The sequence below is a fragment of the Acanthochromis polyacanthus genome, chromosome 1, assembly GCF_021347895.1.
Source record: "Acanthochromis polyacanthus isolate Apoly-LR-REF ecotype Palm Island chromosome 1, KAUST_Apoly_ChrSc, whole genome shotgun sequence".
In the NCBI taxonomy this organism is placed as follows: Eukaryota; Metazoa; Chordata; class Actinopteri; family Pomacentridae; genus Acanthochromis; species Acanthochromis polyacanthus.
Genome location: NC_067113.1, coordinates 30,010,851 through 30,034,446, shown reverse-complemented (window position 1 = coordinate 30,034,446; position 23,596 = coordinate 30,010,851). Strand labels below are relative to the sequence as shown.

General features: G+C 39.0%; 1 protein-coding gene across 1 annotated transcript; it reads right to left on the bottom strand.

Annotated features, from left to right (window-relative positions):
- Positions 1-12,078: 12,078 nt before the first annotated feature.
- On the bottom strand, positions 12,079-18,878 carry LOC110945424 (solute carrier family 2, facilitated glucose transporter member 1). Its single transcript, XM_022187005.2, has 10 exons — positions 18,864-18,878; positions 17,960-18,058; positions 17,018-17,178; positions 16,696-16,936; positions 15,828-15,990; positions 15,341-15,525; positions 14,952-15,053; positions 14,567-14,668; positions 13,173-13,376; positions 12,079-12,832 (listed from the first exon to the last, which is right to left on the bottom strand). The coding sequence occupies exons 1-10, from the start codon at positions 18,876-18,878 to the stop codon at positions 12,653-12,655; spliced, it is 1,452 nt and encodes a 483-aa protein (XP_022042697.2). The 3' UTR covers positions 12,079-12,652.
- Between the last annotated feature and the right edge of the window lie 4,718 nt (positions 18,879-23,596).

Sequence of the window (23,596 nt, the reverse complement as noted above, 5' to 3'; positions counted from 1 at the left end):
AGTCTGTTCAGTTCTGTACCTGTGGATGAGAATGCATCACTTTTCATTGTAATGAGAAGAGGAGGTGTCAGAGAGGCGTCTACATGATTCCTTTAAATAGCAGGAAAAGTGCTGAGTTGATGCTGCAGTCTGTGGACGTTGATGCTCTCATTTCATTTGTTGAGGTGTGTCGCCTCCTACTGGAGGAAAAAATGCAAAAAGTTATCCTGTACTAAAGGAGTTTATGGCTCATAATGACTTTAAACAGACATTTACAATCACTAATCTTCATTGTTCTACATGATTATGGACAAAATAATAATTATTGTTGACATTCTGATTATTTATTGCTGTTCTTCATTGATTTTAAGGGCATAATATTTTTATCAGTGAGGTTAACATTGAGTGTTTTTGTTTGTCCCAACTCCAGTCCAAGTTGTTTAATATTTAGTATTTTCTGGTACTTGATCCCATTTATTTGATAATACACACTTTTAGTATTGTAGATTATCTGTAGTAACTAGTTGTACCTTTTACTGTTTAATTCTGTAGCAACCAGAGGATTTGGGCACTTCCATATTAGCAAGCAAGAACATTATGGAAATTCAAGCAGTGAAGGAGCACCATGATAAAGACTTCTGTGAGGCTCATTGGTTATGGATAGACACAATTCCCCTATGGGCCCTAAACGCCTCACTTGCAGACTGTTGTAAGCAGCCATGCACAGTGAAGCCTCTAGTCTCCACTGAGTTGCTGAAGCACAGCAGCCTAGACAGGTTTGTGACCAACAATGAAGCTTCAAAGTGTGAAATGAAGAATTCTAGTGTTGGATTTACTCAATTTGTCACCAAATGATTTTTTCCAACATTCTACATGGGCCATTTTCTATGAGCTCATTGGTGTGAAGCCAAAATTGTGATTGTAATTTATAATATATTAATTGTGCAGCTCCAGCAGAAATATTAATTTCATGTTTGATATTGTCACTGAAGTCAGAGTTTAACCCACAACTCTCACAGCCCTAGATGAAGAGCTGCAGGTGTGAATATCATGTATTGTGTGGTGTGAACCACACTGCAGCTGATTAGTAGTTTTGGAAAGAGTTGTGCTGACAGTGTTCTGGGGTTTTTGTTCAGCTTTCACATGTATCTGTATCACTGTGTTGGCTGACAGCACAGAAATACAAGCCTTGATCTTCTGGCTGCACTTTCTTCACTGTGAATGTTCCTCTTTCAGCCTCAGTCTTGGTGGCTGAGAATTTGTCTTTGTTGGAATCTCCAAAATCATGATTATTGTTGCCTGTTGTTGTGAACACGATTAGTTTCATAGTTTGTCCTGGCAGTTGTCTGTACCAGTACATCTGGTTATAGGCTACACCCTTGGTGTGGTTGCAGTCTATTGTAGCATCTTGACCTTGTTGTTTCCACAGTATGGAGGTCTGGGTGACGACATTTCCATCAGTGAGACCTGTGTGTTAAGTAGAAGAGCTTTACATATTATGATGCATTCCAAACAATTACAGTGAAGGAAACAATATAAAGAAGTTGACTATAATGTGAATTACCTGAAGTCCACAGTAAAATGAGTAATAATCTGAGGACACCTTGTTTGATGGTAATTTCCATGTTGTGTTGGACAGAAAGTGTCAGAGAGTCTGATAGTTCCAGAGATATGAAGAGCTGCAGGTGGGAGTGTGGCTGCATGTGATCCTGTGAGCTGCTGTTTGTAAATGTACTCAGTGTGACTGTAGATGAGAATATCAGTGATTCTCTGGGTCCCCCTACAGTCCATCAGGGACGTCTCCACAAGTTCTTCATTGAGGATGCAAGATGGAGGCAAAGAAAGTCTTGGAGTGGAACACAAAAACTGTATGAATTAGTTTATGGAACAGCAGATCAGCACTGACCTGCTGATTTTCATATGATTTCTGAAAACAGAACTATAACAGCTGGTGATTCAGCACAAGGACTGAACACCAGATTCACAAATATAAATATTTTCAGTTTTCTTAATTTTCTACAACAGTTTCCTTGTTTTTTTTCTGGATTTTGAAGTGTTGTTAAGAAGAAACAAGTCAGATGAAGATGTCACCTTGGATGTTAATAATCTGGAAAACATTTTCTTCTTAATTTGTTTTAATTTTATTCACCCAGTTAATTAATTCATCAAGGAAACAATCTGTAGCAGCAGATGCAGCTCTATTTCTGATTGCTGTCATTGTTGTACGTTCAAAGGTTCAAAGGTTTGGTTTTGATGGTGGTTGGCTGCAGGTGTTGAGAAGCTTGAACGTCTCGTCTGTCAGATAAAGGAGAGTTTTTGTATTGACTTTTGGGGATTTTGCAGCACTGTGTAGCCTGGCAGCACAGAAATACACAGCACTGTCATCTAACTTAAGATCCAAAATAGTGAGTCCTGAATCTTTCCGACCATCTCCATCGAAGCTGATCTTTCCTTTCACATCCTCCTCAATGTTTGCAGGAAGGTTCATGTTCAGATATCCCAGAAACTTCAGAGCTTTGTGCTTGTCCTGCTTGTACCAGAGAATAACATCATGGTTTGTTATGTTGTGTGAACATTTGATCTCTCCGTTAACAGATTCACTGATTCTCTTAATGATGGCAGGAGGTGTTTGGTAGATATGTTTAGTATCAGAGGCTCCTGTGGACAAAACAGACAAGATTTTAAATCCAGAAATCATGAACTTGCATTGTGTTCCACTTGAATCTTGTTGTTTTTCTCACCTTTATTTCCTGGGAGATGGAGAAAACTAAATATAAAGACCATGAATATCATGTTGAAGAAGATTGTTGAGACTCTACAGTCAGTTTTCCTTTCAAGTCTGTTCAGTTCTGTACCTGTGGATGAGAATGCATCACTTTTCATTGTAATGAGAAGAGGAGGTGTCAGAGAGGCGTCTACATGATTCCTTTAAATAGCAGGAAAAGTGCTGAGTTGATGCTGCAGTCTGTGGACGTTGATGCTCTCATTTCATTTGTTGAGGTGTGTCGCCTCCTACTGGAGGAAAAAATGCAAAAAGTTATCCTGTACTAAAGGAGTTTATGGCTCATAATGACTTTAAACAGACATTTAAAATCACTAATCTTCATTGTTCTACATGATTATGGACAAAATAATAATTATTGTTGACATTCTGATTATTTATTGCTGTTCTTCATTGATTTTAAGGGCATAATATTTTTATCAGTGAGGTTAACATTGAGTGTTTTTGTTTGTCCCAACTCCAGTCCAAGTTGTTTAATATTTAGTATTTTCTGTTACTTGATCCCATTTATTTGATAATACACACTTTTAGTATTGTAGATTATCTGTAGTAACTAGTTGTACCTTTTACTGTTTAATTCTGTAGCAACCAGAGGATTTGGGCACTTCCATATTAGCAAGCAAGAACATTATGGAAATTCAAGCAGTGAAGGAGCACCATGATAAAGACTTCTGTGAGGCTCATTGGTTATGGATAGACACAATTCCCCTATGGGCCCTAAACGCCTCACTTGCAGACTGTTGTAAGCAGCCATGCACAGTGAAGCCTCTAGTCTCCACTGAGTTGCTGAAGCACAGCAGCCTAGACAGGTTTGTGACCAACAATGAAGCTTCAAAGTGGAAATGAAGAATTCTAGTGTTGGATTTACTCAATTTGTAACCAAATGATTTTTTCCAACATTCTACATGGGCCATTTTCTATGAGCTCATTGGTGTGAAGCCAAAATTGTGATTGTAATTCATAATAATTAATTGTGCAGCTCCAGCAGAAATATTAATTTCATGTTTGATATTGTCACTGAAGTCAGAGTTTAACCCACAACTCTCACAGCCCTAGATGAAGAGCTGCAGGTGTGAATATCATGTATTGTGTGGTGTGAACCACACTGCAGCTGATTAGTAGTTTTGGAAAGAGTTGTGCTGACAGTGTTCTGGGGTTTTTGTTCAGCTTTCACATGTATCTGTATCACTGTGTTTACTGACAGCACAGAAATACAAGCCTTGATCTTCTGGCTGCACTTTCTTCACTGTGAATGTTCCACTTTCAGCCTCAGTCTTGGTGGCTGAGAATTTGTCTTTGTTGGAATCTCCAAAATCATGATTATTGTTGCCTGTTGTTGTGAACACGATTAGTTCATAGTTTCTCCTGGCAGTTGTCTGTACCAGTACATCTGGAAATGGTTTGCACCCTTGGTATGGATGCAGTCTATTGTAGCATCTTGACCTTGTTGTTTCCACAGTATGGAGGTCTGCTTGACCTCACTGCCATCAGTCAGACCTGTGTGATGAACAAAGGAGGTTTAAGTGTTATGTTGACAAATGAGCAATTACAGTGAGAGCAAAAATATTAAAAATCGGATCATGTTTTAATTTACCTGACGTCCACAGTAAAATGAGTAATAATCTGAGGACACCTTGTTTGATGGTAATTTCCATGTTGTGTTGGACAGAAAGTGTCAGAGAGTCTGATAGTTCCAGAGATATGAAGAGCTGCAGGTGGGAGTGTGGCTGCATGTGATCCTGTGAGCTGCTGTTTGTAAATCTACTCAGTGTGACTGTAGATGAGAATATCAGTGATTCTCTGGGTCCCCCTACAGTCCATCAGGGACGTCTCCACAAGTTCTTCATTGAGGATGCAAGATGGAGGCAAAGAAAGTCTTGGAGTGGAACACATAAACTGTATGAATTAGTTTATGGAACAGCAGATCAGCACTGACCTGCTGATTTTCATATGATTTCTGAAAACAGAACTATAACAGCTGGTGATTCAGCACAAGGACTGAATACCAGATTCACAAATATAAATATTTTCAGTTTTCTTAATTTTCTACAACGGTATCCTTGTTTTTTTCTGGATTTTGAAGTGTTTTAAGAAGAAACAAGTCAGATGAAGATGTCACCTTGGATGTTATTAATTTGGAAAACAAATTTTTCATAATTTGTTTTAATTTTATTCACCCAGTTAATTAATTCATCAAGGAAACAATCTGTAGCAGCAGATGCAGCTCTATTTCTGATTGCTGTCATTGTTGTATGTTCAAAGGTTTGGTTTTGATGGTGGTTGGCTGCAGGTGTTGACAAGCTTGAACGTCTCGTCTGTCAGATAAAGGAGAGTTTTTGTATTGACTTCTGGGGATTTTGCAGCACTGTGTAGCCTGGCAGCACAGAAATACACAGCACTGTCATCTAACTTAAGATCCAAAATAGTGAGTCCTGAATGTTTCTGACCATCTCCATCAAAGCTGATCTTTCCTTTCACATCCTCCTCAATGTTTGGAGATTTCAGATTCAGATATCCCAGAAACTTCAGAGCTTTGTGCTTGTCCTGCTTGTACCAGAGAATAAGTTGGTAACTTGTTATGTTGTGTGAACATTTGATCTCTCCGTCAACAGATTCACTGATTCTCTTAATGATGGCAGGAGGTGTTTGGTAGATATGTTTAGTATCAGAGGCTCCTGTGGACAAAACAGACAAGATTTTAAATCCAGAAATCATGAACTTGCATTGTGTTCCACTTGAATCTTGTTGTTTTTCTCACCTTTATTTCCTGGGAGATGGAGAAAACTAAATATAAAGACCATGAATATCATGTTGAAGAAGATTGTTGAGACTCTACAGTCAGTTTTCCTTTCAAGTCTGTTCAGTTCTGCACCTGTGGATGAGAATGCATCACTTTTCATTGTAATGAGAAGAGGAGGTGTCAGAGAGGCGTCTACATGATTCCTTTAAATAGCAGGAAAAGTGCTGAGTTGATGCTGCAGTCTGTGGATGTTGATGCTCTCATTTCATTTGTTGAGGTGTGTCGCCTCCTACTGGAGGGAAAAATGCAAAAAGTTATCCTTTACTAAAGGAGTTTATGGCTCATAATGACTTTAAACAGACATTTAAAATCACTAATCTTCATTGTTCTACATGATTATGGACAAAATAATAATAATTGTTGACATTCTGATTATTTATTGCTGTTCTTCATTGATTTTAAGGGCATAATATTTTTATCAGTGTTCTTCACATTGAATGTTATTATTTGTCCCAAATCCAATCCAAGTCATTTAATATTTAGTATTTTCTGGTGCTTGATCCCATTTATTTGATAACACACACTTTTAGTATTGTAGATTATCAGTAGTAACTAGTTGTACCTTTTACTGTTTAATTCTGTAGCAACCAGAGGATTTGGGCACTTCCATATTAGCAAGCAAGAACATTATGGAAATTCAAGCAGTGAAGGAGCACCATGATAAAGACTTCTGTGAGGCCTATTGACTTATTGGTTATGGATAGACACAATTTAGCTATGGGCCCTAAACGTCTCACTTGCAGACCTTTGTAAGCAGCCATGCACAGTGAAGTCTCTAGTCTCCACTGAGTTGCTGAAGCACAGCAGCCTAGACAGGTTTGTGACCAACAATGAAGCTTCAAAGTGTGAAATGAAGAATTCTGGTGTTGGATTTACTCAATTTGTAACCAAATGATTTTTTCCAACATTCTACATGGGCCATTTTCTATGAGCTCATTGGTGGGAAGCCAAAATTGTGATTGTAATTCATAATAAATTAATTGTGCAGCTCCAGCAGAAATGTTAATTTCATGTTTGATATTGTCACTGAAGTCAGAGTTTAACCCACAACTCTCACAGCCCTAGATGAAGAGCTGCAGGTGTGAATATCATGTATTGTGTGGTGTGAACCACACTGCAGCTGATTAGTAGTTTTGCAAAGAGTTGTGCTGACAGTGTTCTGGGGTTTTTGTTCAGCTTTCACATGTATCTGAATCACTGTGTTTACTGACAGCACAGAAATACAAGCCTTGATCTTCTGGCTGCACTTTCTTCACTGTGAATGTTCCTCTTTCAGTCTCAGTCTTGGTGGCTGAGAATTTGTCTTTGTTGGAATCTCCAAAATCATGATTATTGTTGGTTGTAGTTGTGAACACGATTAGTTTCATAGTTTCTCCTGGCAGTTGTCTGTACCAGTACATCTGGTTATAGCTTATATACTTGTTGTGACTGCAGTCTATTGTAGCATCTTGACCTTGTTGTTTCCACAACATGGAGGTCTGGGTGACGACATTTCCATCAGTGAGACCTGTGTGTGAAGTAGAAGAGCTTTACATATTATGATGCATTCCAATAAACAATTACAGAGAAGGAAACAATATAAAGAAGTTGACTATAATGTGAATTACCTGACGTCCACAGTAAAATGAGTAATAATCTGAGGACACCTTGTTTGATGTTAATTTCCATGTTGTGTTGGACAGAAAGTGTCAGAGAGTCTGATAGTTCCAGAGATATGAAGAGCTGCAGGTGGGAGTGTGGCTGCATGTGATCCTGTGAGCTGCTGTTTGTAAATGTACTCAGTGTGACTGTAGATGAGAATATCAGTGATTCTCTGGGTCCCCCTACAGTCCATCAGGGAATCTCCACAAGTTCTTCATTGAAATGGAAACATGGAGCCACATAACGTCTTGGAGTGGAACACAAAAACTGTATGAATGAAATTAAGGAACAGCAGAGCAGACCAGCATTAACCTGACTCGATTCATTGCCAAATATAATATTTTGAGTTGAGGTCAGATTTTGAATCTCTTTAGTGATTTTTCTCGTGCACTAGCAGAACCTGAAACAGACTTCACTGAGAAATTTCTGAGACTTTAACACACTCATTCCAGATTCAATAATGTGAATGTTTTCTGAGTTTCTTCATTTTTTTTTTTTTTGCAATAGTGAACCAAATATTTTGGGCTTTGTACTGTTGTTCAGATGAAACAAGACATTTGTAGATGTCTTCTTGGATTCAGAGATTTTAAGAAAAGTATTTTTCAAAATGATTATTTCGCAAACAATTAATTAATTAATCAGGAAAAATTCTGAACATTTTTGCCATGAGATACATTGTTGTAGGGAAGTTTATTTTGAATCCCAGAAGTAGTGTATTGACAGCAGAGCTAAAAATTGTACCAAAATGCTGATATAATCACCAAAGGTTTGGTTTTGATGGTGGTTGACTGCAGGTGTTGACAAGCTTGAACGTCTCGTCTGTCAGATAAAGGAGAGTTTTTGTATTGACTTCTGGGGATTTTGCAGCACTGTGTAGCTGGCAGCACAGAAATACACAGCACTGTCATCTAACTTAAGATCCAAAATAGTGAGTCCTGAATCTTTCCGACCATCTCCATCGAAGCTGATCTTTCCTTTCACATCCTCCTCAATGTTTGCAGGAAGGTTCACATTCAGATATCCCAGAAACTTCAGAGCTTTGTGCTTGTCCTGCTTGTACCAGAGAATAAGTTGGTAATTTGTTATGTTGTGTGAACATTTGATCTCTCCGTCAACAGATTCACTGATTCTCTTAATGATGGCAGGAGGTGTTTGGTAGATATGTTTAGTATCAGAGGCTCCTGTGGACAAAACAGACAAGATTTTAAATCCAGAAATCATGAACTTGCATTGTGTTCCACTTGAATCTTGTTGTTTTTCTCACCTTTATTTCCTGGGAGATGGAGAAAACTAAATATAAAGACCATGAATATCATGTTGAAGAAGATTGTTGAGACTCTACAGTCAGTTTTCCTTTCAGGTCTGTTCAGTTCTTCACCTGTGGATGAGAATGCATCACTTTTCATTGTAATGAGAAGAGGAGGTGTCAGAGAGGCGTCTACATGATTCCTTTAAATAGCAGGAAAAGTGCTGAGTTGATGCTGCAGTCTGTGGACGTTGATGCTCTCATTTCATTTGTTGAGGTGTGTCGCCTCCTACTGGAGGGAAAAATGCAAAAAGTTATCCTGTACTAAAGGAGTTTATGGCTCATAATGACTTTAAACAGACATTTACAATCACTAATCTTCATTGTTCTACATGATTATGGACAAAATAATAATTGTTGACATTCTGATTATTTATTGCTGTTCTTCACTGATTTTAAGGGCATAATATTTTTATCAGTGTTCTTCACATTGAGTGTTTTTGTTTGACCCAAATCCAATACAAGTTGTTTAATATTTAGTGTTTTCTCTTACTCTATACCATTTTCCTTGCTAATTCACACTTTTAGTATTGTAGATTATCAGTAGTAACCAGTTGTACCTTTTACTGTTTAATTCTGTAGCAACCAGAGGATTTGGGCACTTCCATATTAGCAAGCAAGAACATTATGGAAATTCAAGCAGTGAAGGAGCACCATGATAAAGACTTCTGTGAGGCCTATTGACTTATTGGTTATGGATAGACACAATTCCCCTATGGGCCCTAAACGCCTCACTTGCAGACTTTTGTAAGCAGCCATGCACAGTGAAGCCTCTAGTCTCCACTGAGTTGCTGAAGCACAGCAGCCTAGACAGGTTTGTGACCAACAATGAAGCTTCAGAGTGTGAAATGAAGAATTCTAGTGTTGGATTTACTCAATTTGTAACCAAATGATTTTTTCCAACATTCTACATGGGCCATTTTCTATGAGCTCATTGGTGGGAAGCCAAAATTGTGATTGTAATTCATAATAAATTAATTGTGCAGCTCCAGCAGAAATGTTAATTTCATGTTTGATATTGTCACTGAAGTCAGAGTTTAACCCACAACTCTCACAGCCCTAGATGAAGAGCTGCAGGTGTGAATATCATGTATTGTGTGGTGTGAACCACACTGCAGCTGATTAGTAGTTTTGGAAAGAGTTGTGCTGACAGTGTTCTGGGGTTTTTGTTCAGCTTTCACATGTATCTGTATCACTGTGTTGGCTGACAGCACAGAAATACAAGCCTTGATCTTCTGGCTGCACATTCTTCACTGTGAATGTTCCTCTTTCAAAGTCAGGCTTAGTGGCTGAGAATTTGTCTTTGTTGGAATCTCCAAAGTCATGATCTTGTTTAACTGTTGTTGTGAACACGATTAGTTTCATAGTTTCTCCTGGCAGTTGTCTGTACCAGTACATCTGGTTATAGTCTATACCCTTGGTGTGACTGCAGTCAATTGTAGCATCTTGACCTTGTTGTTTCCACAGTATGGAGTTCTGAGTGACGACACTTCCATCAGTCAGACCTGTGTGTTGAACAGAAGAGATTTTTGCATGTTATTGTTGTTACTGTTATTTCTTCCATTTCCAATAAGCAATTACAGTGAGATCAGAAACATAAAAAAGTTAACCATGCTGTAAATTACCTGAAGTCCACAGTAAAATGAATAATAATCTGAGGACACCTTGTTTGATGGTAATTTCCATGTTGTGTTGGACAGAAAGTGTCAGAGAGTCTGATAGTTCCAGAGATATGAAGAGCTGCAGGTGGGAGTGTGGCTGCATGTGATCCTGTGAGCTGCTGTTTGTAAATCTACTCAGTGTGACTGTAGATGAGAATATCAGTGATTCTCTGGGTCCCCCTACAGTCCGTCTCTGTCATCTACATTAACTTCACATTCCGCCAACTTTTTCTCTCTGTACTGCTGCACTGAAAAGTGACAAAAAAGAAACAACTTCTCAAATTTCCGAAGAAATCTTGTCAAGGGTTGTGGTGTATCTTTCTGCCATTCCCCAAGTTCCACCATAACTCGTTAGCCTATCAGCTTCACAAACCAGAAAGAATTTGACCCCGATAACAACTGGAGCTGTAAACCATTTGCAGCTTTTGCACCCAGTTTTGTAAAAAACTAAAACTTTTTTGCACCTCAGTGCAACTGCTGTGATAAACTCAGGTGCGAGCGGTCACATAACAAAAATACTGTGACTTTTTGGCTGAACTGCAGGCAGTGTTTACACAAAGCAGAGGAGTTAAGTGTGGACACAAATTAGAGAGACGAAGAGGAAAATAAAACATACTTGATCAATGACGCATAGCTTAAAAACAGCATACAGAGGAGGGAGATACATTCAGCATGGTGAAACATCTTACTTGTGTTTTCTTTTATTTATTTACATTTTTGAATAATAAATGACAGATAATCCACTTTCTGTGTTTTTTTATGATTAAGGACTATAACTGTGCCATAAAACACAAGACTTTTCTGAGTTTTCTCTGTTTCTAGAGAATTGTTTTCTTTCCATAGAGTTACAGGACTTTTAATTGGAGTGAAAAATGAGCCCACAGTGAGTAAAAATGCAACAGGAGCAAGAAACGCCCAAAATCAGTTTGTGGGTTTTGAGGGTTAACTTCTGAATCTGTTGGGTTAATCAACTTTCTTTCGCTTCTTGTAGATATCAGATATCTCTGATCCACAGAAAGACTTTAGAGTTGGTTTTAGCTGGTTTTAACTGCAAACTGAGCACAAATAGGAAAATTAAAAACATTCTCCTGCAGTTGTAAATGTCCTCTTTTCTCTTTAGCTGAACAGCTGCTGGTGTTAACTCACGGTCCTGTTCAAGACGACAATACCAATGTGTCTGGTGTTTATTTACGGAGTTGTAACAGTGATTGAAATATCAGTACTGCAGTTGAAAAGCTGCTGAAGTTGCCAGAATGTTGTATATCTTCAATTATACTGAATTCTGGATGGCATTGTAGTTTATTTAACAGCATGTCTCATACAGTTTGGTCCAGTAGATGGCACTGTTTTCACACTTTTGTAAAAAGACAGAGAAGCCAAAAAAAATCAAATAAAATCTCCTGTGTAATGAGTTATTGGAAGCCTACTTTGAGTAGACACGTACAGTCATTTACATTTAGATTCAACTCAACCCCCCCGCCGCTTTAAAACCGAAACCCGTCCTGTGATCTCCCGGTTCCTCCCCCTCTGCGTCGCAGTAGATCATGCTGGATGAAATATTTATTCTCTGAGCTGTGGTCGGGTTTCACACACATCTTACAAGTGTACACAGTTCAGAGATGTGAGATTTCACAGACCAGTAATGAACTGGAAGGCTGCTGCGTCTGAACCGCAGTAAACCCGAATTCAAGGAAACATTGTTCGCTGGAGAGGTAGTTTTTTTTTTTTGAGGAATCAGGGACTTATGGCATTCAACTGTACATTTAAATGCACATTTAAGTGTAATCAGTCGTAGATATGCAATGGTTTTTCTTTAAAGTTTGATAATCTGATTGGACGTTCAGTATTAATCATAAATACATCCAACAATAATATATTTTTCCACTTCAAATAATCTTAATAGCTCAACTAATGTCTTTGTACTTCAGCTGGTATTTAATTTCCTGCAGTCCAGTTGAATTTAACGCAGTGATACAACTATTTCTAAAAATGTCTCCAAGAAACAAAAATTTTCCATGATGTTCTGGTGCGCAAGGCATCATGTTACTCTTTACGTATTCAAACAAAACCGCAAATGAAGCTTAATTCACTTGTTTTACAGGGAGAAAACAAATTCTTCAAGAACTAAACAAAGAATATGTTGCTGACTTTTCTTTCATTGTTTAACGTTCCCTGACTCTTTACAAAATAACACAGAAAATGCCTCAAAACACGCAGCATAAATAGTTATAATCACATAATCAGAACAATATTGTTGGAAAACCGAACTAACTGAAGCCACATCAACAGCAGTGTGAGACTTAAAGGGTCAGTGCACCTAAAGTTTGAATCAAACTTGCTTATTTTGGTGCTGAACACGTCTTGTAAATGTCAAATAAAAGGGGATTTATTTTGTTGCCTACCAGTAATCTTTGATAAAACACTCTGGATTTAAATTGAACTGACCCTTTACCAGTTTGAATCATTAGGAAATGAGAAGCTCTTCAGGTGAAAGTGTTAAATCCAGTCTTATTGTGCAAAGGGATGCCCTCTGCTCCTCTGAACTCCGCTGCAATGTCGTCGAACGTCCGACCTTTCGTCTCTGGGAGTCGAATCCAGGTGAAAATGAAGGCCAGCAGAGCTACAGTCATGAAGAGGAGGTAGACGTAGGCGCCGCAGAGTTTCTAGGTTTGAGAAAGAAACAGAAGGACCATTTGAGTTGAATCATTTTGAAGGATGAAGAAAGTAAGAAAAAAATTGTCTGATTTAGGTTCAGGTCAACCGCCATCTCTGCTGCACCGTAGCAAGCAGATGTTTACCTGTTAATTTAATCACTTATGTTGTTTCAACCAGATTTTAAGGTATCCAGCAGTATATTTTAGAAGATTTATATCTGTTTGTACTATAGATGCATATATGCAGACTGAACAGATTTATAACCTGCATTAAACAGCCACAGCTCAGAGGTGTATGTGAACCAGGAAAAGTTTTCCCCCAGTGTGCAGGCCAACGGTATAAACGCACCAGTAATGGAGGAAAGAGCAGCGCCAGAACGAACTTCCCTCCCCAGTTGAGCATGCTGGTGAAGGCCATGGCGATGGGTCTGCCGGGCTGGTCGAACAGCTCGGCGGCGATGAACCAGGAGATGGGGCCGGGGCCGAGTTCGTAGGCGGAAATCAGGCAGAAAACCAGCAGCACCTGAAGGCTGCGGAGCTCCGGGACCAGATGCTGCACAATGAATACAGTAGTTACTGTTAGGTGGCACTGAATGATTTAGAGAACATATTTAATGATTATAACCCACATGCTGCAGATGTTTAACTGTTTATACGTGTACACAGCCTGCAGTTCAGCTGAAAAGTCCCTGAAGTTTTGTGATGTTACTGTTGGTTTCAGATCAACAGTTGGCTAATTTTTAAATGAGATGCATAGAATAAAGTTAAGCAGCTTAGATTTGGTAAAAATTTCTAATGGCATTACAGAAGAGTAGTTCAAGAACCGTTGGAAAGTCCAGCACTTCTCTGAGGGAAAAAAAAGGACAAACATGACTTGAAGTGAAGAGACCTCAAGAATGTCTCATGTGCAGTATGACACCGTTAGAATTGCTTAAATCACACAATAGAAAAGCGGAATTTCTCTTGTGTTGTATAGTTTACAGAAGCAGAAATAATGGACTCAACGTATATAAAAGTGTCCAAGTGTTACCAATACTGAAAACAAATGGGCCCCACTTTCTGTAGATATTTAATTTCCATACTTGTATATACACAGCTTGCAGATCAGCGAATTTATTATTTTTATCTAGAATCTGCCACAAAGCGTAAACACAGATATACACTGTAAAAAATACTTTATTTGAAACATTTCTTACAGTATTTTTTTAACATTTGCTGTCACCGTCCGTTACTCTGTCAGTTTATAGATTTTTCCCCGTTTTGTTAAATTGCAGATAATGAACTGTACAATTTAAAAAAATATATATATTAATTTCCATGTAATCCAAGTCGGAACCGTAAAGCTTAATGTCCACATCAAAACTCATTATACACGCCATTATTTTACAGATATTTACTGTTGTTTTCAGTTTTTACAGCTTTTGAATGTTAACATTTATTTTTTTGCACTCTTGCTGCAAGATGGTTACCTTTTTTTTTTTTTTTTTTTTTTACAATTTTTAAAATTTTTTTACAGTGCAGACACACACACAGTCCTGCTAAATATCAGGCGCACAAGTGCAGCTTGACAGATTTTTGATCTCATATGTGACCAAAGGTTTCTTTGTGGTTTATTTTTATACTTTCGATCATTTCCTAAGACCATGTTCCACATTTGTCAGACGTTGGATGTGTCATCGTGTCCAAGACTGGCACAAAACTTTTCCTGCACAGCTGGAAATAACCGCACACAGATGATCTTACCAGCGCAGAGTCGACGATGGTCATGAGTAAGTTGCACACAGCGATGGAGATGAAGCCAGTCAGCAGTAGCTTTCTCCTCCCTGCCTTCTCCATCAGGAAGAACTGGAGAGGAAAAAACAACACGGTGCCGATTCTGCTCGTGTTTCATCCCAATTTTCTGAATTAAAATGCAACTCTATCCGCTGGCTTGTGGTTCAAGCTGTTCAACCATTCACAAGGAAACGGTGACAAGACTTTAATCCCGCAGCCAGGAGTCTGATGCAGCTTGTGGTGAAATCAAGAAATGATGCCACAACATATTTTAATGTTGAGTATCTTGTATAATATTATTGCACTTTAATAAAACCACATTTGAGTGCAGCTGCAGTGTGGAATCACCACTTACTGCCACCAGAGTGAATGTCACATTGACAGCACCGACACCCAGAGTCAGATATTTGGCCTGGTCAAACTTGGCCTGGAACATTCTGGTGGAATAGTTGATTATCTGGAAGGAAGAAGCAGGACTTTGGTTTAGTTTAGTGGGTTACTGGAACGTCTCACTGTAGTTTTTTAGCAGTGGAGGCTTTGTACTGACACACTGACTCAGAATGGGACCTCTGAGAAATGCCGAGGTTCAATAATTTATTGAAGAAATACCAGAGAGCTGCAGCTGAATATTTATCAAAGCGGGGGAAGCCATGCACTTTTCTTATCACTACAAAAGCCCATAACAGTGTTATTGAAATGCTTTTGGGCTTCCGTGAAACATTTTTTATACGTATTGCGACTGACCGCGTTGAATCCAGACAGCTGGCTTCCCAAGTTGACGACGAGGACGATAATGATCGGCTGCCTGTAGCTGCGTTTCCTGAAGAATTCGTAGACGGTCAGACCGCTCTGAGTGTGGCCAGCTTCCTCCTTCATCTCTTCCAGCTCAGCAAACACCGAGTCTGCTCGGCCTCTCAGCCTCTGCAAGGCTAAAACACCCAGTAACGTCTTAAATTAGAGAGCTGCTGAGGTGTAAGGTGTCCTTAGAACTGACTTACTGGAGTGCAATAAAAGCATTTTCATGTTTCGATCCTTGGAAGTCGGTTTTATATCTCAAAGCTTGTAATAGAACCTTTTCAATTCTTCTAATAGCTACACCAGAAAATGAAAAAAATAATGTGAGTTTCATGCTTTTAGAAGTTTAGTTCTAAAATGTTTTATAATTAGAATTAACGTGAGCAGTAATGTAAAATGTACAGTTTAGATGAACACTGTATTCAGTTGGACCCACCAGATTCAGCCCTGCTCTCCTCTCCCCGGTTGATGAGCAGATATCGTGGACTCTCAGGACAGAAAGGCAGAACCAGGTACTGGGTCACAGCCGGGATCAGAGATAGAGAAAACATCATGGCCCAGTAATGTTCAGTTCCCAGCACCGTCTCCAGACCAGCCACCTGCAGCACACAAACAAAACAGAAATGCAGGAACACGGTTGGATAATTTATATGGTTTTTCTGGGTCATTTTAGCCCATTAAGCAGGAATTAGGTCATTGGAGCTTTATGAAGCTCTACTAAATGAGCAGTGAAATGGAAAGCCAAATTGAATGTGAATTAAAGTTCATCATGGTTTAGTGCGTATATACTTTTAAAGACTTCAAATTCTTGTACACTAACTTGTTTCTAGTGAGCAACACTAAGAATTATGCCCTGATTATTTTGTTGTCAAGTGTTTTGTCATAGAAGTTGATCATTTGCAGTGTGGTACCAAAGCAATCTCCCCAACATAGAAGAGACCAATTCACCAAAATAATGATAAAATAAGATTTTTTTTTTTTTTTTTTTTTTTACAAAATCTGGTGCTAAGAATTTTGAAATATCACACTTAGGATAAAAATTTGTTCAATAGAATAGCGTGACAGTTGAGTAGTTCAAGGATCGTTGGAGTTTTTTGTGTTTGATATTTTTTGGTTCTGTTAAATACTGTAATTTTTGGCGTTTTTTGTTTCTTTATTCAAAGATAACGTGTCTTTAAAACCTGCCAATGGGTTCATGTTTCGGAGGGTTAAGAAAAGTTTACATATGGAAGTATATGGAAACTTGTGTTTATTCAACCCAAAGCAGACTTAAAGAGAATCAAATCAACCATCAGTGTCCTCACCATTCCCACCAGGATGCCCGAAGCGAAGGACACCTGGTTGAGTGTGGCAAAGGCTCCTCTCAGGTTGGTGGGCGACATTTCCTGGATGTAGAGGGGGTTCATACTCATCACCAGACCGCAGAACAAACCGAACACCAAACGTCCCAGGATCAGAACCTCGAACGACTCGCTGGCTTTGGATGCAAACATCATACAGGCTCCGGCCACAGACAGTCCGTTAACTATCAGGATGGAGTTACGCCTGGAGAGGAAGCAAAGAGACAAAAACATTATAATCAACAATGGAACTATAAGAATAAGTTCTGCTCTCTGCTATTTTTACCTGCCATAAGAATCAACCAGGAATTTGACTCCCAGCGAACCCAGCAAAGCTCCAAAGTCCTTAATGCTGACGGAGAGCGACCACAGGAGAGTCAGGCTGTGATCTGGCATCGACTGGTTGTGTCTCGCTCTCCAGGTGTGGTTGAAAAACTCTTCGATGATCTAAAGAAAAAGAGACACAATCTGCACCGGTAAACACTTATAAAGGGAGTCTCATGGCAGATTTTATAGACGACCAACAAAACAAGTATGTTGGGTAAAATTCACTCAACAGTCGCTTCTATTTTGTTCCCTTGAAACAGAAAAAACTCCCCCCACTGTTGGTAAATTAATGAAAGGTTTTTTGACTTAAAAGGTTATCAAGAGAAATGCAGGAAGGCTGCTGGGGCTGCAGTTGTGGACAAACATTTCCATACACTTGTTTCCAGTGGCTCATGTAAGTCTCTGTTTCTCTATGACGGACTCATTAGACCACACTTTCCATTTTATTCTGGGGAAAGCGACTATCTACTGGATCAATAATGCACATACAGCAACTTTAATTATCGGTTTTGGTGATGTAGAAAGCTGTATTTATTAGATGTTCTCACTAGCGTGGTCTCTGAACTCTTACGATTGACTACAGCTGCTGACTCCTCTTAGCAAATTTAAATATGATCCATTTGATTCATTCATTAAACTATGACTGAGCTCAACCTCCTTTCTTTTAATTTGGGTTTAGTGTTTTATTGGTAGCTCCTTTAAATTATTATTATAAATTATTATGCATTATTATGCACTGTTGAGTACAACCTTGTACAATACAAGAAGCACTGAACCATGAAAATACTATAATTTCACGATACTTGTGATGAGTTACTGCGTCAGAAACTGTGAAAATACTGCTGTTTGTATCAACCCTTCTTTCGTATTTCCTCCCTCAGCTCCAGTCTGTGCTGCTCACTTTGGCCGGAGCGTTGACGTTGCCGGTGTGGTATCCGATCTGCAGCGAGCCGAGCACCGCTGCCAGGATGGAGGTCAGGAGTGTAGCTGTCAGATGGCTCTGAAACAGTGTACAGGTTTGTCATATTTAGTTCTTTATCTTGCAAGGTATCTCATACAATGACTAGAATAAGATAACTCTGAAACTCTTTAAGCTAGTAGTTCTTTCAAAATCAGTCAAAAGACTCTTTGCTTTAGCAGAACGTTTTTCTTTTAGTTTTTTTTTGTGTGTTTTTATTAACAAATATTATATATACCAATTCATAATGGGCAATACCTAATTTAAAAATCTATTTTACCGTCAATACCAGAGTTTGACCTCAGCTTTGTGACCTCACCTTTCAGACCCTTCATGGTTCTGTCCACATAAACAATACTAGGACTTTTTTATAGGTCAAGGGTTAAAGGAACTACATAGTTTTTACATACTGGCAAAATATCAGGAGTTTTTAGTGTGCTATTCATAATGCTAACTTGTTCCTTCCCTTCCCTCTCTCAGAAGAGCTAAGAGATACAAGGACAAAGGAGAGGAAGCTATCAGTTTCAGGTGACGATGGTTACTTAAAACAGCTGTATCTCCTCTCAGATCAAGCCAGCATTTATTAATACATCAAGCTTCTTTACTTAAACATAAATACACCTATGTTTTCTCATACCAAGCTCCCCCCAAAGCCTTGACATCTTCTCAGTGTGCATTTAATTGATTGAAAGATCCATGATGACCGCAGAGGGTAAATGATTTCTGTGTCATGAAAGGAGAGGAAGCGAGGAGGCACAAGTTACCATTATGAAAAGCACTATTAGTCACTACAACTGGACACTTCTTCTCTTTAGACCATGTTCATTTGTAGAAAATGCAAACAAACCTCCTTGGACGCCATTAGTCAAAGTGAGGCTGGGTATCACTCCCTCTGAATGCAGGTGCATTTATTGTCTTCTGATTTTATTCCTGTAAAAACCCCAATCATGGCACAGTTATTAAATAATAAGCATTGACTGTACATAAAAGATGAGTCTTAAGCTTGAAGTCGATGTGAAAGTGTTTTAGACCTGCTTTCTTTCTAACAGCCAGCAGGGGGCGACTCGTCTGGTTGAAAAAGCAATCTGATGGTATATTAGTCTATGACAAAATCTGACTTATTCTTCCTTGATTTGTTAGTTCGGTAAACATTTCCCTCATGACATTATGGACTCAATGCTAGTTTCAAGATTTCTTCTATCCAGCATGATGATCATTTGTAAATTATGGCCTCATTTTAAGCTAAATGCAACTAGCTAAATACAAACATTGCAAATTATCGGTTACTGGTGTCATTTGTTCTTTAGTAGTCCGTTTCTGCAGTGAAATAACCATATTAGTTTGCCCCTGTTGTGAAAGCGATTGTACCGTGTGCATGTTCAAGTTCTCAGTCAGATCCACCTGTTGCTTGTCATGTCCAATTCAAAGAAAAAAACAAACAAACAAGATGGCGACAACTAAAAATGAAATAGTAGTCCATAAACCAACAATTGAGATCATGTTCACTTTGTCCATCTTCTATGTACAGTCTAACAGTAAAGGATTTTCACACTTATACATGATGACAAAAATACTTCATGTGACCTAAAAGCCAGAAGATGTAGACATTTGTTGTGTATGTCGATGTATCAGTCATTTGATGTTTTTTTTTTTTAGTGTTTTGGCTATTTTACTCACACACAGATTTGTTTTTCCCATTATATTTTTTTACATAACATTTTCTCCAACCTTCATCACCTTAAGGCCTTCTTTAATCTACACACGTCAGCTTTCATGATATATTTTTAAGAAATGTATATCGATAAAAAGATATTCTGTGCACATAAAAATTGCAAATATGTTTATACTTGCTACTTACAGGTTTGTTTTGCTTCTCTTAATGCAAACTTACCTTTGTGAAGCAGGCTGCTCAGAGCATCAATAGAAAAAGTAGAAACCTGGTCCAACCTGTGTCTGTATCTGCATATCTAAACTAACATCTCATTCCCGAGTGTCGGACATTGATCCCGTCTTCATCCCTGAGATATGACTGCGTTTTTCTGAACACACCACCACTTGAAACTACATTCACTCACACATATTGTACCGGTGCTGAAGTCACACCCAGCTGGTGAATTTAGGGCAGAGCTGACAGAATGGCAGCAGAGGGCCTCTTCTGGTTCTCATGGACCAGCTGATCCACATCCTGACCCCAGACTGACTCAGGATCTGTAGACTTGCTGGAACCAAACCTGAAGTTAACTCTAGAAACGGAACAACTGCTCCCCAGTCAGGGCTTCAGAGGAACTTGTTCCCATTTGGCATTTTGGCAGCAACACGGCCGTGTGTTTTAGCTGTTGGTCTGTAGGGACGTCAACCTCACCGCACACTAACCCACAGAGACTCCTGTCACCGTGGGGACAAAAATTAGGGTCATCTTCTTTAATTTTCCTCCATTATTTTCAGTGTTTCCCAAAGAGCAGTTATGCTCCAATTCATGTGCAATTAAGCAACTCGGTCAGCATTATTTTCTCTCATAATTCGTCTACATGAGAGTAAAAAGTGACAGACATGGTAGCGTACAATGTACGTCTAGCGTTTGGAGAAACTAAATCATAACAATAGATATAAAGAGCAGCAGCATGCTTAAGGGCATGTTGTAGTTCGATAGTTGCTGAGGAGGTGTTATGTTGCTCTACAGGATGGTTTTTAAAGGCAACACCCCTCACACAATGCTGTGACAATTTAGAGCCTCGAGGATTTAACGGACAGTTTTAGGATGAAGTGCAATATGCATGCGTGTGTGTGTGTGCATTTCCCTTCTGTGAAAGCATCCCTATTATTGTCCTAAAATGCTCCCTGCTGGTCTGCAGCTCTGACTGAAGTATTGCATTTGTGCAAGCCCTGACCCATATAGGTTAAGAGATTCACCGCTGCAATGAAAAATGTGCTTGTGTGCGGCCTTTATTTTAAACAGAATAATAATACTGTGGTGCGATATGGTGGATGTTCAGGCCAGGATGTGCGATACCGATAGGTTTCGTTTTTGTAATGCACACAGCAGCTTCTAATTCTGGCGCTGATAGCAGCAGTGGTCACAGATCTGTCAAAGATACAGCTCCTTAAAAATGCAAACATGTGCACTGTAGTCAGTTTTCTCTCACTTCACTCTCTCATGAGGGATCGTTAAATGATTTATTAGACGAGGGACATATGGCTGATGCAGGCTGATCCTTGCACATTAGTTCCTGTCGTGAACAAGTACTCCAGTATTAAACATCCAGAACTTGATGTGTTCTGTCTTGGTAGCAAACTTTACATTACTTTGAGGTAACACAATATTAGTTAAGGCTATTAAATGCTGATAACTCACTAAGACAGCCGCCCTACCCTCCAATGGTTCTCCTCACACCGCTAATTAATTTCTTGCAGATAGTTGTTAGAAATGACACAAGAACCAACTGATGAGATTTAGGCAGTGATGTGGCTTATAGTCTGGATCTATGGATTTGTTAAAGATTTCTTTAACATTGTGAGATAGTGGCACTGCGTCACTATGACAACAAGTGAATGTTATGTCAGCTGTCTGCTGACGATCACATGATTGTGATCCTACTACAAATCCACTGTTGCGGACTTATCGGGACTTATCTGTCGGAAATGATGCAAGGAACAATTGATTAAACTGTGGGGGTGTTTCTGAGTCCCATCAATTCCAACCGCCTGCTACATATTTAGGTCGCATGATTCGGTGTCCGTACATGACGTACACATGCATAACACATGCCTGTGCTCAGTGCAAGGTCATTTTGTTTGCAGATGCATCTTTATTTAATGGCCACATTCTATAGTGCCATGGTTTCTGCCACAATTTTTTTTTCAAGATTTCAGTCATTGGAAATAATACAATGACTGAGCAGCTTGGTGGAGTACTGTGCTGTCTGAGTGCTTTTCTTGTCAGAAAGTTGTAGAAGTGAAAAGAAGCATGAATTCCAGTGGGGTAAAAGAATGCTATCTTAGATGTTCGCAGCTGAGTGTAACATTTGTGCACTGGCCAGATGTCAGTCAGCCTCATAGACGTTTTTGTCATGGTGGTTCTTTACAAGCTGAACAATGTAATGCAAAGTGCCGACCTCCTCTGGTTGCTACAGTATCAAACAACAAGTGGCTCCACCAGATGGCGTAAACAGATACTACAGCTAATGTGTAATATTTGAAATATGCATTATCCTGGAGAATGGTGTCAGATATTGGCAGATCCAAAATATTAAGTAACTTGGATAGGATCAGGAGCAAACAAACTTGACATTCCATGACATCGATGCTAGAATCTTTTTTTTTTTTTTTTTGCTGATGTGGACATTGCTTGGCTGCTTTCCCTTTTATAACACTCATAAAAACTTACAAAACTCCTCTAAATGTAAATATGCTGCAGATACAGATACATTTATTTCACAAATCCAGCTTCTGCTTTATTTTTCTCCACATTAAGTCACTTCTGTTACCAGCCTACTAGTTGCTCTCTGAGGTTTGAAGCCTTCTTGTCTTGATGTTTGTATGATCCGGTCCTTCGTGTTTCTAACAGTAAAGGTCATTATCTGTGTTTCAGGTTTGCGTGTAGATTTGTGTATGGACCTGTGGGGGGTTGTGTGTGCATATGTTATATGCATTTCCCATAATTTCCACCTATGAAGTCATACTGTACTTAAAATCTTCATCTCATTATTCCACTGCTTTATAGTTAGCTGGAGAATTGCATCGTCGTTACCGGTGCGTCCTGTTTCTCCCCACGGATGAGTGAAACTTAATGTAATCCAGTCTTACTGACTGAATGTGAGCGTGCATGTTTGCCTGTTTGTGTGCTTGTTTGCATTCTGTACGCCTCTATCTATAGAATATATACGTGCACATGAAGCATTTCCACTAGTAAATGCAGGTCAAAGACGAAATCATGATGTCGGTGAAACGCACATCTGCCTCCGAAGCCAGTCTAAAATTCTCATAACTGACGTTCACAGTCAAGATGCAGGAGCCAAAAAATAAATAAAAACATTTAAAAAAGGAGGATGAGCATTCCTCAGACTCACCACAAACCACATCATTTGTGCATGAAAATAGATATGTAAAAAATAGCTATTAAGTGGCCCCCACGGCCTGGAGGTGATGAAAAGCAGATAATTCTACTTCACAGAAAAACCTGCACTGCACTGACTCACAGCTGAGGACGGAAAACAGATAAACATGAACTAAAAGGTACTTGAAAGCAGCACCAGCTTCAGAGTAAACAGCGTTATTCTGTGTTTGCTTTGGAAATTTGGTGTGCAAATAACAATTACTTTTGTATTTGATTAATTCTTGATCAATCAGTTAGTTGTTTTGTCCACAAAGTGTCACAGATATTCAGTTTACTTTCACATAGGAGGAAAGAAAACAGAAAATATTCAGATTTAAGTTGGCGATTATTTAATAGTTAACTAATCGGAGCAGATCCAGTGTAAGTTATTCATTTGAGACTGCTACACAACAGCAGGTTTTAGATGTTAGATTTTTTAATGTCTTTACTGGAAATACATATTTTGTACTTTTTGTGACTTTTTTGTG

Excerpts from the sequence above, each read along its gene's own strand:
- LOC110945424 (XM_022187005.2), bottom strand. Across the intron at positions 15,991-16,695 it reads CGGGCATCCTGGTGGGAATG|GTGGCTGGTCTGGAGACGGT; the intron begins GTGAGGACACTG and ends TGTGTGCTGCAG. Across the intron at positions 14,669-14,951 it reads TGACATTCACTCTGGTGGCA|TTCTTCCTGATGGAGAAGGC; the intron begins GTAAGTGGTGAT and ends TTTCCTCTCCAG.